The 17546-nt window shown below is 24.5% G+C and overlaps 2 protein-coding genes across 2 annotated transcripts; both read left to right on the top strand.

The window, feature by feature from the left end:
* The first annotated feature begins 21 nt into the window (after positions 1-21).
* LOC132923929 (uncharacterized) lies at positions 22-2021 on the top strand. Its single transcript, XM_060987941.1, has 4 exons — positions 22-108; positions 1397-1487; positions 1590-1709; positions 1807-2021. Exons 1-4 carry the CDS (start codon positions 22-24, stop codon positions 2019-2021), a joined length of 513 nt encoding a protein of 170 aa, XP_060843924.1.
* A 1710-nt stretch (positions 2022-3731) lies between these two features.
* On the top strand, positions 3732-8724 carry LOC132923927 (uncharacterized). The gene is made up of 8 exons (XM_060987938.1): positions 3732-3735; positions 4105-4221; positions 4283-4539; positions 5766-5934; positions 6636-6761; positions 6823-7082; positions 7822-7986; positions 8421-8724. The coding sequence occupies exons 1-7, from the start codon at positions 3732-3734 to the stop codon at positions 7900-7902; spliced, it is 1014 nt and encodes a 337-aa protein (XP_060843921.1). The 3' UTR covers positions 7903-7986; positions 8421-8724.
* Positions 8725-17546: the final 8822 nt, after the last annotated feature.

Below are 17546 nucleotides of genomic sequence, written 5' to 3'. Positions count from 1 at the left end.
TGGTTGTATTTACTATTAAAAATGGAACTTGGTAAAAAAGCAGGTGGACCTATGGAAGTAGACGAGCCAACTGACAGTCCATCTATTGTTCTACAATCTAAACATTTGGTGAGTACAGAAGCTGAAGTATTTCTTTTAAATTTTTCAAAATTTCTTTTAATTAATTATTGAATCTGGTAAACATATTCATCATACTGTTGATCAATATTATGATTATCCAGATGATCATCAGTTGTAACTAATGTATTATTTGTATTTGTTATGGGAGATGATACATTATATTCAACAATTTCTGCTGTTTCTTCACTAAATTGACAATATTTTTTTTCAAATTGAAGAGGCTTATAAAATGATATTTCAGGTACATTTTCTCCAAAAGCTAATTTAGCTAGCATATAGACAATAATACCTGGTAAATTAGGCATGGATTCATTATAATGATGGTATACTGCTGGCTAATGCTTGCGTTTAAAAGCTCCCAAGTTTTCTTTGGAAAAAATACAAAAACCATGAGTGATATCTACTTTATAATAACCACAGTCGAACCCTGATGGTACTTTAAATATATTGTTAGGTAATTTTTCTATCAAATCTTTATTAATATAAACAGCTCTTTTTAATTGATCCTCAAAAAGCAATTGAGCTGTGTCATTTCTACCGTTAACAACAGTTCTTAAAAGTCTTAAGTAGTAATCCTCAAGGTCTGTATAAATAAAATCAACCAGTGCAATGGCATTACATGCCTCTTATATCGGAAGACTACTATGTCTTTAAAACTCCGTACACTAACTCCACTAAAATTGTTGGTCTGATGTTCATGAACAGTAGCATCTCTAAAAGCTAGACACCATAATTCTTTACTCACCCAATAATTATTTATTTATTTCACCCATTTTTCATATTTAATTGGTATAATTTCATCACTTATGCACATTATTAAGTTATTATATCCGCATTTTTTTATTATTTTAATAGATATAATTAATAATTGTTTAAAAAATAAGTAACTTTATGGTAAATTAATAAATACACATTTTATTTTACGTAAAACACTTTCCGTTAAAGAACAAAAATGCAATATTACAAATTTAGTATGTATTGTTTTAGTGTAGATTAATATTCTTATCAAATAATATTCAATTTAACATTCACTAATCCTATTTAATAATGTTAATACAATAAAACAAATATATAATACAATTACAATGAACATTTTTTATTATTAAAATTAGTAATTTTTGCTTACTTTAATAATTTTTGTAAAAACACAACTTTATTTAATTAATAAAATTTAGTCTAGATTAGGTTATATAATAAATTAAAAAATAATTTCTTGTTGTGTTAATTGTATATTTTATGATCGGTTAAAAAAAAGTTTTAATTTGTTTATTTTTAGGAAACCAATAATCTTTTAAGCCAAGAAGAACATTTTATTGGATTTGATATTGATGATAGGCTTTCGAAAACATTGCAAAAAAAGATACGATGTAAGTTTTTCAATCATTATATGTTTATACAGCTTTTATATTTAACTTAAAATTCATTGTTACTACAAATTTTATAAAAAAAATTTATATGGTTGTATTTAGTATTAAAAATGGAACTTGGTAAAGAAGCAGGTGGACCTATAGAAGTAGACGAGCCAACTGACAGTCCATCCATTATTCATAATAATCATGTTAATAAAAAGAAACAATCTAAATCAAGTAGTAAGTTAGAACAATTATATTTGTAAACCTGTTTGTATTCTTTTGTTTTATAACATGAGTAAAACATATATGTATTATTTTTTTAATTAATTTATAGTATCAACACCAAGATCTAATGATACAAAGAAGAATCGAAGTAATAAGAGGCATAAGAATAACAACAAACGCAGTGAAACCTTAAAATCTTTGGAATTATATATTCCTTCTTCTTCAGGTGAGTGGCAAAAATGTATAATACATGTATCAGAAAACATAAAATCTCATAATTTATTCTCACTTGGTACACAAAATTTTCCAATTCATTCACATTAAATATACATAAAATGTAACAAGTCTATTTGACAAACTTCCATTACAAATGTTACTATATTTGTTTAATAGTCCTGTGTCCCTGTATACACGTTAAATGTTAATTTTTATAGGTGTTATTAACTTAATTTTTGATGTACCTATTTATTGCTATTCTTTCTTGACATTTTAATATTTTTTGTTTTATATACATCTATCATATATCCTACAAACGATCTTAACTTTGAATTGACATTTGGTATTCGGAAATGCTAATTCAAATTTGTAAAAGAATTCCAACACAATATAATATATTATTTATAGTTACTAAATAAATAGTAAAATATGATAGGTAAATGGGTATCAATCTGTTGTATACACTAGGTGACTAGGTGTACTGTAAAACAGTTTTAATAGGTTCAAGATATAAATAGATTATACCTTTAAAAAAATTGACATTCTTTTATAATAAATTTCATTGGTAAAGTAAAATCTATAATATACATAAAAATTTTAAGTCATCACGATTAATAATTATGAAAGATAATAAAATAATTAACATTTAAATATATGATTTTGTCTAAATTTAATTTACAAATATATTTAAAAAAAATAATTGTATTCAAATATTTTTAAGAATTTTTTAATTCAAGTTCAAACTACGTATGATGAACATTGTATTTAATTTTGATACTTCAGCTATACAAATTGAAGATTTTAAAAATTTATACTTGCGTTGGTAAATTTTTATAATTTTGACAAATTTTGTAATTATTTGAGCTTTAAATGCATATAAGAAAAATTGTGCATATATAATTTTATAATTTTTATAAGAATAACTTATTTTAGGCCCCGTATTAAATTTTTAAGAATTTAGACCCAGTGAACAATCAACATTTATAGAAAAGTAATTTAAATTTTTTAATGCTTGTAAATAGCTCAATAAGTGTCTAAATATTTTTAAAATTATATCATGTAAGCACAAACTAAATCAACTTTTCTATCCAAAACCACCAATTTTATCTTCTACTTATCGTAAAAAAAAAAACCATAAATTTAAAATCAATTCATAAATTGCTTTGCTTATAATCCAAAATAAGTACAGGAAAACATATTATATTATGTTTATACCTAATAACTAATTTATCTAAGTTATAGATTTTAAAACTACATTTTTCCCAAAGAGAGACACTGTCCACATATGCTAATGAAAAAACTAGGTAAAATTATGTTCTGCATGTATCATAAATAAAAACTAAATTGATACTGATATTTTTTTTATTAGATGAATGAAAATCTAATAAATATTTACATGTATTTGACTAATTACAACATTTATTTAATTTTATGTTTAATTTCTTTGAATTTTTTACATTTTGATGACTATTGTTTTGCAATTAGGTTTTTTGAATTTAAGATAACGAAAATGGCTAATTTAATTAGTGATATTGTCACATTTAAGTTACTTTTACAGAATATAATTTTAAATTTCTATGTTTAAAAAAAATATATATCAGAATTATTTATATTTTATTTTAATATCCAAATGTCAAATAATAAATTATTTTTTCTTAGTATCTCATTCTATAGAAGTAATTGTTTTTAAATTTTTACACAATTTCCTATTAATTACCATTATCCTTCTTTTAATTTAAATTATAATTGCTAAACTTACTAACCTAGTCTTTAAAATAATAATAATATTGTGTAACATGATAAAGTTTTAAAGAATACATGGGTAAACAAACAATACACAAGTTAAATTAAAAAATGTGTTGGTATTACAACATGGCACCCAGAACCACAATATTTTAGTGCATAATTATCAATTAATGTAAGCAACATTAAATAATAAGATAAATATGTTTAGTGTACTACTCTACATTTATAATAATATTCCTATGACAATTCAGATTTAAAGGGCAACAATAAATCATTAATGTATCTTATGATATACTAATAAATAGTACCTATTATATTTTATATTTGGTATATGTTTTATACTGTGTTCAAGGTTTTCTAAATATGAATAAAAATAGAATTTAATTATAAATATTATTACTAAACAGTTTTGATATATTATGTTAATTGGTTTTTAATGTTTTAGAACTTACTACTCCTAAATTTAATGTGTATTCTACTAACACTAGAATACTCCGTAGTGCTGGCAGAACAGTTAATTATAATATCAAAGATGCCATTTTTAAAGTCCCATTTGAGCATGGTAAGTAAATTAATTATTAATAATTTATTTTGGTAGATTATCTGTGATAAATATTTTTCAGGATGGAAACGTGAATTAATATACAGAACATCAGGAAAATCTGCTGTTGTTACTCGAGCCAATAGAAATGGTGATGTATACTATTATTCTCCAAATGGCCAGAAACTACGATCATTACGAGAAATTCAGGAACAATTGGTTATTTCATCTGATAAACCTTCTCTTACGATTAACTGTTTTACATTTTTAAAACAACCAATTGGCATGAATGATAGATCAAAAGAACTGATCAAAGATGCAGATTTAAAATCATTTAAGGTAATAAAAACAAAGCTGCATATGAACTGAGTGTCAGTATAACCTTTTATTACGAATTGAACAACATTTTGTTTTAGGCTATATACCAATAAGTCCAGTGAAATTGTAGGTATAATACTAATTGAGTCCATGTTTTAATATTAATTGAGTCCCGTCAATTTAAAAAAAAAAAAATAAATTTTCCTTCCTATTTTTACAGGCTTAGGATTGTTTTTAACAAAAAAATCTACAGGTATGGTTAACAAGGTTAAATTTTAAATATTTCATAATATAAATATATAATAATATTGGGCATAATATAATATAAATAATTTGTGTATGTATAATTAAATAAATATAGATTATGATAAAATAACATTGTTTATATTGGTAAAAATGTATGTGATAACCATTGTTTATATTCAAATATAGATATTGTGTTTAATTGCAACAGCTGCATTTGATGCCCGTTTTCTTTTTCTTTTTCTTTTTTATAATTTCTTGTATTAATTATAGAAACACTTCTAATTTTTATATACGTTTCGCATTGTACATTCAACAAAATGTTTATAAATTGTTAAATGTTTGGATGGGCTGAATAAAACTATATAAAATTATATTTTACTCAAAATAATCCTCACACTCAATTCTTGTACAATTAGTTTCCTAAACCCGGGACTCAATTAATGTATTTTTTTCCCCGTTCAGGTATAGGGACTCAATTAGTATACAGCGAAAAACAATTTTATAAATAATTTTTGTTCTTTGTACTTACCAATTTATTTGACGATAAAACACTTGAACATGAATTTTCATGAAAAAAAAAATTGTGGAGAAAATATACAAATCTTAGTAAGGAGTGTATAAAACAATGATTAAATAATTTTTAAATTTGTATAATGCAAGACAGTTTTGAGAGGAGCAGTTTGACCTTCCTCACTGTACAGTTTTCAATTTGAATACAATTTTTTAATTCTTATTCCTTGGTTTTTTATTGAATCCTGAACATGTTAAACTGAGAATTTCAAACAGTTATAATTTCGGTAAGAATTGTTATTTGAACAGTTTAATAGTTCAAATTTCATTAAGTTTGGAATGTTCGAGTATGGAAGCAAATGTGATTTTTTTTACAATGGATCATTCACCATGCACATAACCACATGGCTTTTTATGCATTAACTCTTCATATTTTATACATATAACTGTTAAAAAACCGAGCATTAACAATTATCTTCATACATTTTTAGGATGACACTACTGTTGGTGTTGCTGTTCAACCTAAAAAATCTAAAACACCTAAACAGCGCCCACCATCTAATTGTGAATTGACAGGTGATGGAAACGAAAATTCTGCTAGTAAAATGAGACTTGTTTCTAAAAAAGCGAAGACTTCCTCAAGATCAAGATCCAAAAAAGGTAAATATAATCATATATTATTATTTAGCTAAACATTTGCAGTGCTGTCCATACTATTATACTAAATTAATTTTTGATGTATGTAGTTGATTTTTATTAGGTAAATGATATTCTAATAAATATTTGGTATAAAAAATAATGTTTAAAAATAACATATCAAAATTATTTATATTTTATTTTATTATTTAAATGTCAATTAATAAATTATTTTTTATTAATGTCTAATTCTATAGATGTAATTATTTTTAAATTATGATCACTAAACTTACTAATCTAGTATTTAAAATAATAATAATATTGTGTAACATGATAAAGTTTTAAAGAATACATAGGTAAACGAACAATACACAAGTTAAATTAAAAAATGTATTGGTATTACAGCATGGCACCTAGAACTACAATATTTTAGTGCATAATTATCAATTAATGTAAGAAATATTAAATAATAAGATAAATATGTTTAGTGTACTACTCTACATTTATAATAATATTCCTATGACAATTCAGATTTAAAGGGCAACAATAAATCATTAATGTATCTTATGATATACTAATAAATAGTACCTATTATATTTCATGTTTGGTATATGTTTCATACTGTGTTCAAGGTTTTCTAAATATGAATAAAAATAGAATTTAATTATAAATATTATAACTAAACATTTTTGATATATTATCTTATTTGATTTTTAATGTTTTAGAACTTAATACTCCTAAATTAAATATTGCATATATCGCTCCTCCTAAAACAAAAGAAGTCCATTGTCTAGTAACAGATATTCATTCTCTTATTCCCGGATCTATTTTTAAACTTCCATTTAAGCATGGTAAGTAAATTAATTATTAATGATTTATTTTGGTGGATTATCTGTGATTAATATTTTTCAGGATGGAAACGAGAATTAATATACAGAACATCAGATGGATCTGCTGTCGTTACTCAGGCCAATATAAGATTCGATATTGTATACTATTATTCTCCAAATGGCCAGAAACTACGATCATTACAAGAAATTCAGGAACAATTGGATATTTCATCCGATAAAACTTCTCTGACTATAGAATGTTTTACATTTTTAGCACAACCAATTTTCTTGTATGATGAACATAAAGAACGAATCAGAGATGCAAATTTCAAATTATTTAAGGTAATAAAAACTAGGCTGCATACGAACTGAGTCCAGTAAAATTTTAGGTATAATACTAATTGAATCCCGTCAAATAAAGAAAAAAAAAAATTTTCTTCCTATTTTTACAGACTAATGACTGTCTGTAACAAAAAAATCTACAAGTATGGTTAAAAGGGATTTTTTTTTTAATATTTCATAATATAAATATATAATAATATTGGGGTATAATATAATATGAATAATTTGTGTATAATTAAATAAATATAGATAATGATAAAATAACATTGTTTATATTGGTAAAAATGTATGTGATAAGCATTGTTTATATTCAAATATAGTTATTGTCTTTGATTGCAACAGCTGCATTTGATGCCCGATATATTTTTCTTTTTCTTTTATATAATTTCTTGTATTAATTATAGGAACACTTCTAACTTTTATATTAGTTTCGCATTGTACATTCAACAAAATGTTTATATTTTGTTAAATGTTTGGATGGGCTGAATAAAACTATATAAAATTATATTTTACTCAATATAATCCTCGGACTCAATTCGTATACAATTTAAAATTGTTATTTAAACAGTTTAACAGTTCAAATTTCATTAAGTTTGGAATGTTCGAGTATGGAAGCAAATGTGATTTTTTTACAATGGATCATTCACCATGCATGACTTTTTATGAATAAATTCTTCATATTTTATACATATAACTGTTAAAAAACCGAGCATTAACAATTATCTTCATACATTTTTAGGAAGAGACTATGGATGATATGCTGTTCTACTACAAAAATCTACAACACCTAAACAGCTACCACCATTTTATTATGAATTGACAGGCGATGGAAACAAAAAGTCTGCTAGTAAAATGCGACATTTTTTAAATATGCAGACTTCCTTAAGATCAAAATCCAAATAAAGTAAATATAAAATATTTTATTTTTTAACTAAACATTTGTAGTGCTACCCATACTAATTAATAGATTTACCACTTAATCTTCTTTAAATGTAAACTAACACATACATTTAATACAGTTATTTAAGTTGTTATGTTCTAATATTAAATAATAAAGGCCTAACAATTTATATAATAATTTAAAACTTAATTAATATTTGAATTTGAATTTGACTCTCTAGTAGTCTAATAGCACTGATAAGTAGATACTTATTTCCCATCTCTTGCCATCATACGAGTATACAACTAGTAAGTCAAATTCAAATCAAAACAATGAGCTATAAAATATCATTAGTATTGTTTGTCTATACCCATAGTGTGCCGTCCTCTTAATAAGGAATTGATTTTAGTAATATATACATAATATATCTTTGTAATTACATGTTCCGCCTTCTTTAGGTGAGTCACAGAAATGTATAATACATGGATCAGAAAATATAAGTTCCTGCTCTAGAAAAATGTTTAGATACAACGATGCCGGATGCTAAAACTAGGGTAATTAAGGTTCCCTGAATAGTTTAATGATCTTTGAATTAAATGTTTAGTATTCATTTGTTTCTTTACACTAAAACCCTTTCATATTATGATTCTATATTTGTGAACATAACAAATTTTTTATTTTTTAATGTAATTCAAGGTTGAAGATATTAATAACAATTTAAATTATTAGTTATAACTTATAATGTACATGTATTATGTTTTTCTGTATGTATAATAAAACTGATCATTAAGCATAAATGTTATCATATATTTAATAGATTTATAATTGTAATAATTTAATTTAATTTATATAACTCATATTTTTTTTTCATTTTGTAAATAATATGAAACTATAATTTGAAACTAAATTTTTCTATTCATTGTACCTATAGTAATAATAGTAATAATAAAATTAAATTTAATTAAATTCTAAATAAGTTAAATTAAAAGAACATTTTAAGATACTTAAGTAATCTGTATACTTTTTATAAAAAAAAAACAATTCACACAGTATATCATTCTTAAAACTGAAATCAATTGTCTTTAATTTAGATATGATTTTATTATTAAAATTAATTAATTTTTATTTATAAAATGAATAATTCAATTTCAATAACCAACTATATGCCTTGCTTAAATACAAAATAAAACTTTTCAAGCAATCGGAAAATAAATAACCTAACTCTTTTTTGGTAATAATACTTTAAATTGATACGTAAGTGAAATTGTATTTCAAGTTTTCACTTATTATTAATTGTTTATTTTTCATATAAAATTCTATATTAACTTGCATGTTGAAGAAAATAATTTACTAAAATATAATTTAAATACATTTACTATGTTTCAAATATTCAAAATTGTATGTAAAAATATTTTAAGTTTTCTACATTAGTATAATTCAGAACTTGTCTATAACATAATTAGTTGTTAGATATAGTCATGCATACAAAATTTATATAAAAGCTATTATTATAATTATAATATAAGTAATAATATATTGGCGCTCACCATTTTGAAAACTGTTTTTCAAAATAATAAGAAAAAACTAACATTTTTATGTAAATACACTTTTTAGCAATATCAATTTTTTTTTTATGATTAAAAAAATACCCAATTTTAGATTTAGATTTTTGACTATATTTTATATTACTTTTTGTTAGACATGATACATTTTTTTTTAATAATTTGGCTCTTGTATTCCATTTCTAGACATTTAAAACATTAAAACTATTGCTTTTTCAGTTTTTTTTCCAAATTTCGTTTGCCAATTTAATACAAGATCTCAAAATGAGTTCTTTTCATATCAATTCAAAAATATTGAAAATATATTATTACATTTTTTTTAGAACCTGTTAATACGTATTTGAAATGTTTACAATATTTATAAAATTCATAATTGTATCTAAATTATTTTATAGTTTTATATGTAGTCAACTGTTATTGTCACGTAAGACTTAAAACTAATGTTTGGAAATTGAATACAAGATTCACTTTAATGAGCCTTAAATGGGAATTTAAAATAAAGTCTATTCATGAGCAATTAAGTTTAATTTTTGACATTTTTTGCTCTAGAAATTTTTAATATTCTACTAATACTTCAATAATTATTTTTTATTTACAATCACATTTTAAATATATTTAGACTAATTTTAAATTTAAGAATTTATAGAAATTTTGTTTAAAGTTTTTAAGTTCATTTAAAAAGATTGAAAATTTAAAACAAGACCGCACAAGTAAATATGTTGTTCTTATAATATAAGTGTTGAAAGTGTTTTAAGGCTTAAAGAATATAAAATTTTGACAGAATCCGTCATAATCATGAAGTTTTAAAATTAGCAAGTGAAATTAAAATTTGTGTAAATTTGAACTTTCAATAGTATAAAGTTCCTATACAAACGCCTGTTAGAGTATATTATAACATATCATATATTTTATATGAATTAATATTATGCATTTACAGTAACGAATCACGAGCACTTAAACCGTTTCTGAGTCGCAACGAATTTTGCGTCCAGCACTGTTTCACTCATGCGATTTGTATAATTCGTGTGTAATGAAACTCGGATATTCTTATTAATTCTTTTTAATGCATAATATGTCATCAATTACCAATTTATCATTTATGTGTATTATTACTTATTAGTTATTACATACAAATTGTATTATATGACTAATATGTTATATACTATTTGAATGTACCAAATTCATTCAAAGAATTAAATATTAATGCTCATATATGATCTGTACAATTTCAATACATATATTGTGTTTCATTAGGTAAATACCTTTGTTTTCAACAATATAAAAAAAATAATTATTTAAATTTAAAACCTGTAGAATTATATTCAAATATATAATATATTATATAAACAATTTAGGCCACAAATTAAAACTTATTAATGATTATTAATTATCAAATAATTTATTTACTCCTGAGTCCTAAGGAAGATTTAACAGACATATGGTAGCTATTGTACTGCATATTATTAATAAAACCATATTATAAAGTTTATATATTGATTTTTATTAGTTGAGTGTTGGTTAACTATTACACTCCAGAAACCTAATTAATTTACATAATATAAATCTTACCACAGGTTAGGTAAAAATATTATTTAATGTATTTATCTATTGTCTGCACTTATTGTCTATATTATAATACTATGAGTGAAATATACAATACTTGAAATTACCAGATGTATATCCTTACATGATATTATTAATATATTAATATTGTAAAAAGAAAAATATCCCAATGTTGACAGCAAAATCAATGTTTTAATAACATTTGCACTATTTTGTGTACAAAAAGCGTATAGTCATATACATAGTAGTGGAAGCACATTTTTAAAATTATTTATTTCATTATTAATTAAGTACAGGTCATTCCTTTATTTAATATAAATTATATAAAATACACTGTGTGCGTTTCTCAAATGTACATTTGAATGTCGGTAATAAATATAAAATGTTATTAACCCACCAATTCACCTACAAAATACCTATCGTGAATTATTAAATATACACCCAAGTACACGAATGAATACAGTACTTTGCGACACAAACGTCACCGTCGTTGAGAAACACTTTTATAATATACAGTACAACGTACAACCCGTTAAAGCTTCCGAGAACAACAAAACAATATTAATACGAAGTGCTGACAACATAATAGATATAACTATTTTTTTTTCTATATCTGAAATATTAGCCATATATTTTTCTTGGAGATCTTAAAATAGTATTATTCTAGGGCTGGAAATGTAATGCCCTATAAGACCCTAAAAAATGATTTAATGTCCTAAAAATTCTAATTAATGCACTGCTAGCACTAAAAAAATGCAAGTAAATTGTTTTTATTTTTAATAAATTTAATATAAATTATAAATAATATTTGATTAAATTAATTAAATTGAAATAAAAGTAATTAAAATAATTTTTCTATAGGCTAAACTTCAACTTGAATTTCTTTTAATCTGAAAAATAATTATTTCCTTATACTTTTTAAACTATTTTGTACCTACTTTATTGTTTGTTATTACAAAAAAAAAATATAAATTTATATAAAACTCGCGTGTAAGATTTTAAAATAAATGTCAAAAAATGCAAAATAAATTTTCTTATTTAAATTCAAAAGTACACATTAGGTACGGATTTGTGACCAGATGAGCATCGTACAGCAACATATGGAAAAACATGAAGAGTGCATCGAAGTCCTAGCCCTAATTCATTACTATATAACATTGGACAATTAAAGTAGTCTTTAAATATATTATATATAATTCTATTGTATGTGTGTTCGTGTGTATGTCACTGAACTCCTCCTAAACAGCTGGACCGATTTGAACGAATTGGCCGAATTGGGTGACGCCCTGGATAGTTTAGATTCACAAATCAGCCCGATAAAGTTAATTATTATAGTGTACCCTTACATTGCTTAAGGAACCTCTGTACAAAATTTCAAGTTTTTATTTTTTTATTTTTAACGATTGCTAGGATACTAAAAATATCAATAAAAAAAACAAACATATTTAATTTAAGTGCATATTTGACATATTTATCATTAAAGATTTTTAATTTTTAATATGACATTGGAATATTTAAATGTGAATGCGGAAATAGTGACACACATCATTGTACCTATTACAGGAAATGGTGACTGTTTAATTCGCTCTCCTATCTTACGTACGGCACCGAGCAAATGGCCAGAGAAGTACGTAAGCTTATTGTGATTCACCATCCACGTAACAAAAAATTGGATGGAGTTTTCTATCATGTCTCACGTCAACAATGTGGACAACTATTAAATGAGTTCCGCCGAGTATCTGACGTGTCTCAATTATCTACTATTTCTATTTAAAAATACTTAACTAATATATCTCTTAGTAAAAATTTGGTGTACGACGCGTGGGTATGATGTTCTCTATGCATTCCAAAATTACTCAACTGATTTTTATGAAATAATGATCAATGTGTGTAATTTTGTCTCTGTCATAAGAAAGAATAGTTTTTATCTTGATTAATGACTTCAATATATTATTACCTCTTTATTATGTTTAGGACTATGTTATGATTATGTTTGAAAAAATGTAATGCTAGGCGGGACATAAAGTTGATAATAATTATCATGTTAATGACATATTATGTCGAAAATATCATCTACGAGTATACACTATAAATCATAAAACCAAAAATAGTATTTATCCTCACGCTAAAATATGTTAGCATTAAACATAACAAACGGATGCATTTTGTACGGGCAACGAAGTGCACAGGAACAGCTAGTATTATATAACTAAATAATTTAAATTTATATATATATTACCAGTTTGAGCCTTTTCAACATCATAATTAGCGGCTTGTAATAGTTCCACAATTACACTTTCTATATCGTCTTCCACATAACCATCTTGTGTCAAATTTTTACAATCACAAATTACAAACGGTACATCTAATTGCTTAGCTATTGTTTAATCGTTTAACGTTTAAATATTATATAAAATATATTATTATAAATATTATAATTATATATATATATATTATATTATATAAATTTATTACATATAAATATTAAAGTTTTTCCTAACAAAAACTAATAAGTAATAACTTAAATGTAATCATATTTATAAATTATACTGTAATAAATATAAATTTGAAATAATTAGTAGGTATATTGTATTTTTAAAATTATATTAAAACAAATAAGTAAAAACCACATCCTGTAGGCTCCAACAATATGATGTTACTCTTTTCTAACAGTGTATTTTCAAATGATGAAGAAATTTTAATTTCTTCTTGACTGTTTTTTGTACTAACCATTTGTGGAATTCCAAATAAATGATTGTTAGGAAAATGCTCTAAAATTAAATTGTTAACCAATGATTTGTTTTATATTATTTAAACAATTTTTAAATAAATTATATCAGTATATGATATGAGTATACAAAAAATAAACAATTATTTAAATTGTATATAAAAAAAATTAAAGAGATTTGTATAAAATTAATTTAATTAATACAGTACAACCTCTTTATAATTTCACCTATAAGACAGAAATTTTCTTCCTATGGAAAATAAAAGTAGACCCATATAACCTATATCCCAAATATTTTAGTCAGGTCTTTTTGTAACAAAAGCTTTATAAGAGAAAAATTAATTGATTCAGAATAAAAGTAAATAAAAGTAACTTTAATACTTATAAAAACACAGTTGTATATTCATATATATCATTCATATTCAATTACCTCTTGAATTTTGTAAATTATCTAGTAACCGTAGATCAATTAAATCATTCTTTTTTAGTGTTGTAATATTATGAATAGGTAATAAGTTTACAATGGTTGTAAACTGCCACAGCTAACACTTTCTTAGCTTGCTCTTGGGCAATTACATCCTTGTTAAGGTTTACAGCAATCTGTATTAAACAAAATATTTAAAGTATATGTTATTAATCAATTTAATAATGAACCAAACACAATTTATTATTATAACAGTATTTATCTAATTATAAACATCTATATTTCAAAATACTTTATTTATTCTTTTTAATTATTATTATCATATATTTGAACTTTGAAATTTACATACAATCAAATAACTCACCAATAACTCACCATAAAATTACATTTATCTTTATCAAAACAATATTAATGTTTTTAACATAATAAAAATATTTGCCAAATTATGAGTTAGATTTTGAAATAAATTTATTTTGGGAATGATTGAATACATAAAATAAAAACTTTATAGTTTATACTCAACCTCAACCAAAAACAATTTTCTTTAATGTTAATTTTAAATGATTACAATAATGTGAAACACTATAATATGTTAAGTAATAAATACTAAAATATTACCTACCTTATGTACACAAAACGAATAAACCATAAATAAGCCATGAATATAAACGAATCTAATTAGCTCTCAACGATTTATCAGACATAAATTATTATTATGACGGAGATAGCGTAATATCCGTTTTTTCGATTTTAGTACAGGTGTACACCTAACCGTATGCGAACAAGTATAAGTATAACGTTAACATTAAATAATTCCACTTACATTCATAAAAAGGCATAAATATGCTTATAAATAAAGGTTTTTTTTTATATAGTATTCATGAGAGGTACGAAACAAAAGTAGTATTGCGTTGTATCGAGTATAAAAAGTTGTCATGTAAAAGTTGATGTCACACAACAAAGAAATATGAAACGGGGATGTACTTAAATCTGTATACCAAATTAATAGTAGCAGGAACAAGGTTTCCAAAAAGCAAAACTAGAAAAAATTATTCTGGGTTAAAATAACCCTACAAAAAAAAAAAACATAGACCAACGCCTTAAAAATACAGTAGAAAACTATGAAACTACAAATATCAATGCACATTTGAAGGGTATCACTCATTATTTTAATTTATAAACATTTTTATTCTTATTACTTTTATAGTTCCACTATATTGTTTTATATTATTATGCATTTATGCCTTAAACAATAATTCATAATTTATATATTAACTGATTTTTATTTTTTTTGCCTGACGTTTTTATAAATTATGAAAATAATAATAATTCTAATTTCTAAATATTTATATTTTATATTTATTTGTTACCGGACGTTTTTTAGTAGGATATTGTTGGTACAGGTTCTTATTGAACCGGATCAAATATTACGGATCAATTGTCGCCGGATATATGCAACCCATAAAACTTGATCTAGACACATATTGTACGACGTACCGTGTCCGAAAGGTGAGTCTTGTACACGACAAGAGCCTTATATAAACGCGTCATTGACGTCATATAGTCATACCTATATATATGTGTGGTATTGATAAGTAATGCTTCACATTAAAGTAGAAAGTAATATATTGCACCATAGGCGGAGATTTGTTTAAATTTTAGAGGGGGCTAAACTCTTTCTTTGCAAAATAAGCCGTGAGGGCTTTTCCCCCACACCCCCTCACTAATATCAATGTTACCTTCAATATCACATTAACTACTAATTTACCAACTAAAAAGGAAAACTACTAAATACGCATTACTAACTACATATGCACTTTAAAATCATTAATTTATAATACAATAAATATTTTATTATTTTAATATAATAAACCTATTTTTATTAGCAAATATATCAATAACTGAAATTTCTATATTTGTTATTGCGATTAGGTAAGCGATAACAATCCGTCTCGACGGTTGCCCGGTACGCGCAGATGACGAGTAGGTTATGTTTTAATAATTATTATATTGACAATTCGGGGCAAAAAAATATTTTGTAAAGTTTCAAGATTTTGACAATTGTTGTAAAATATTAAATAATTCCAACGTCCGGCCGGCCACGTGACTTTGAAAAATGTTCAATAATTTTTGGGGGGATTATCGATCTTTTTGGGGAGGCTTAGCCACTCAAGCACCCCCCGAATCACTGCCTACGACGTGCACCCGTGTGCTTACAATAGTAATATAATATTAATTGTAATATATTTTAACACATAAGATTATTAAAATTCTATGATGCGTGGCTGCGTGTAAGGCAGAGATAGAAATGCTGTGTATACCTACTAATAGGTACAGAGAAAGCTCACTCTTTACCAAGTAAATACACGTATTGACTATTGAGATTATAATATAAGATTATAAGATATATATATATATATATATATATAATTGCAGTGACGTGCGATGTAGCCTAGACAAATGTATTATTAATTTTTGTACACGCGAACGCGCACGCGAGTGTATTATTCATAATAATAGGTTTTGTAAGTGCTTCCCAGTTTTCAAAAAACATTAAATTAAATTTTTCTAAATATCAACTGTTAACCGTGTACCGTGCAGTTCATTGATATCACTAGCTAGTATACACTTCTTTCAAACTGGAAACAGACAACAGATCGGTCATTATACAGACGACAGTTGTACATAAGCATAAGCACTGCATAATTCGATAACTTAATTGTATTATAATTTATTACCTATTACCATAATTATTATTTACGAGTATATTGTAAATATTTAGTACCTACCTGAAAATAAAAGTTTGTAAAAATCTAAAATTTCACGACTGACCGTAAAATGTCGCAAATCGGACTATTTAAATAGCAGCAATTATTATTAAGAGGATGCAATACCCGCATGTATTTTGTCTCCGTCTTCCACATGTAAAGCATAGCAAAAGCTGTTTGCGCGGGATAGAACCATTCAGGCTGTAGTGATAGTTAAGATTCCAAATTGATACATAGTATAGTTAAGAACATTGTTGCGTCTCTGGCTATTGGCTACCATTTGGCCGGGATGACTGAATTTGACAAGTGTGGTGTCGACGTGAGGGTAACCGATTTAATATAAAATATATGAAATACAGCAAATATATTGAGTGCAATGAGCAAATAATAATTATAAAACAATATCAATATTATAATACCTATGGGCGCCCAGAATTTAGCATATTGCATATAAATAATAGATACACAAATATATAATATTAGGTAATAATAACAAAAATGAAAAAATATATAAATATTAAATTGAAACCTAAACCTGA

The sequence above is a fragment of the Rhopalosiphum padi genome, chromosome 3, assembly GCF_020882245.1.
Source record: "Rhopalosiphum padi isolate XX-2018 chromosome 3, ASM2088224v1, whole genome shotgun sequence".
Taxonomy (NCBI): Eukaryota; Metazoa; Arthropoda; class Insecta; order Hemiptera; family Aphididae; genus Rhopalosiphum; species Rhopalosiphum padi.
The sequence above is the reverse complement of the archived record's forward strand: the minus strand, read 5'-3'. Positions and strand labels throughout refer to the sequence as shown.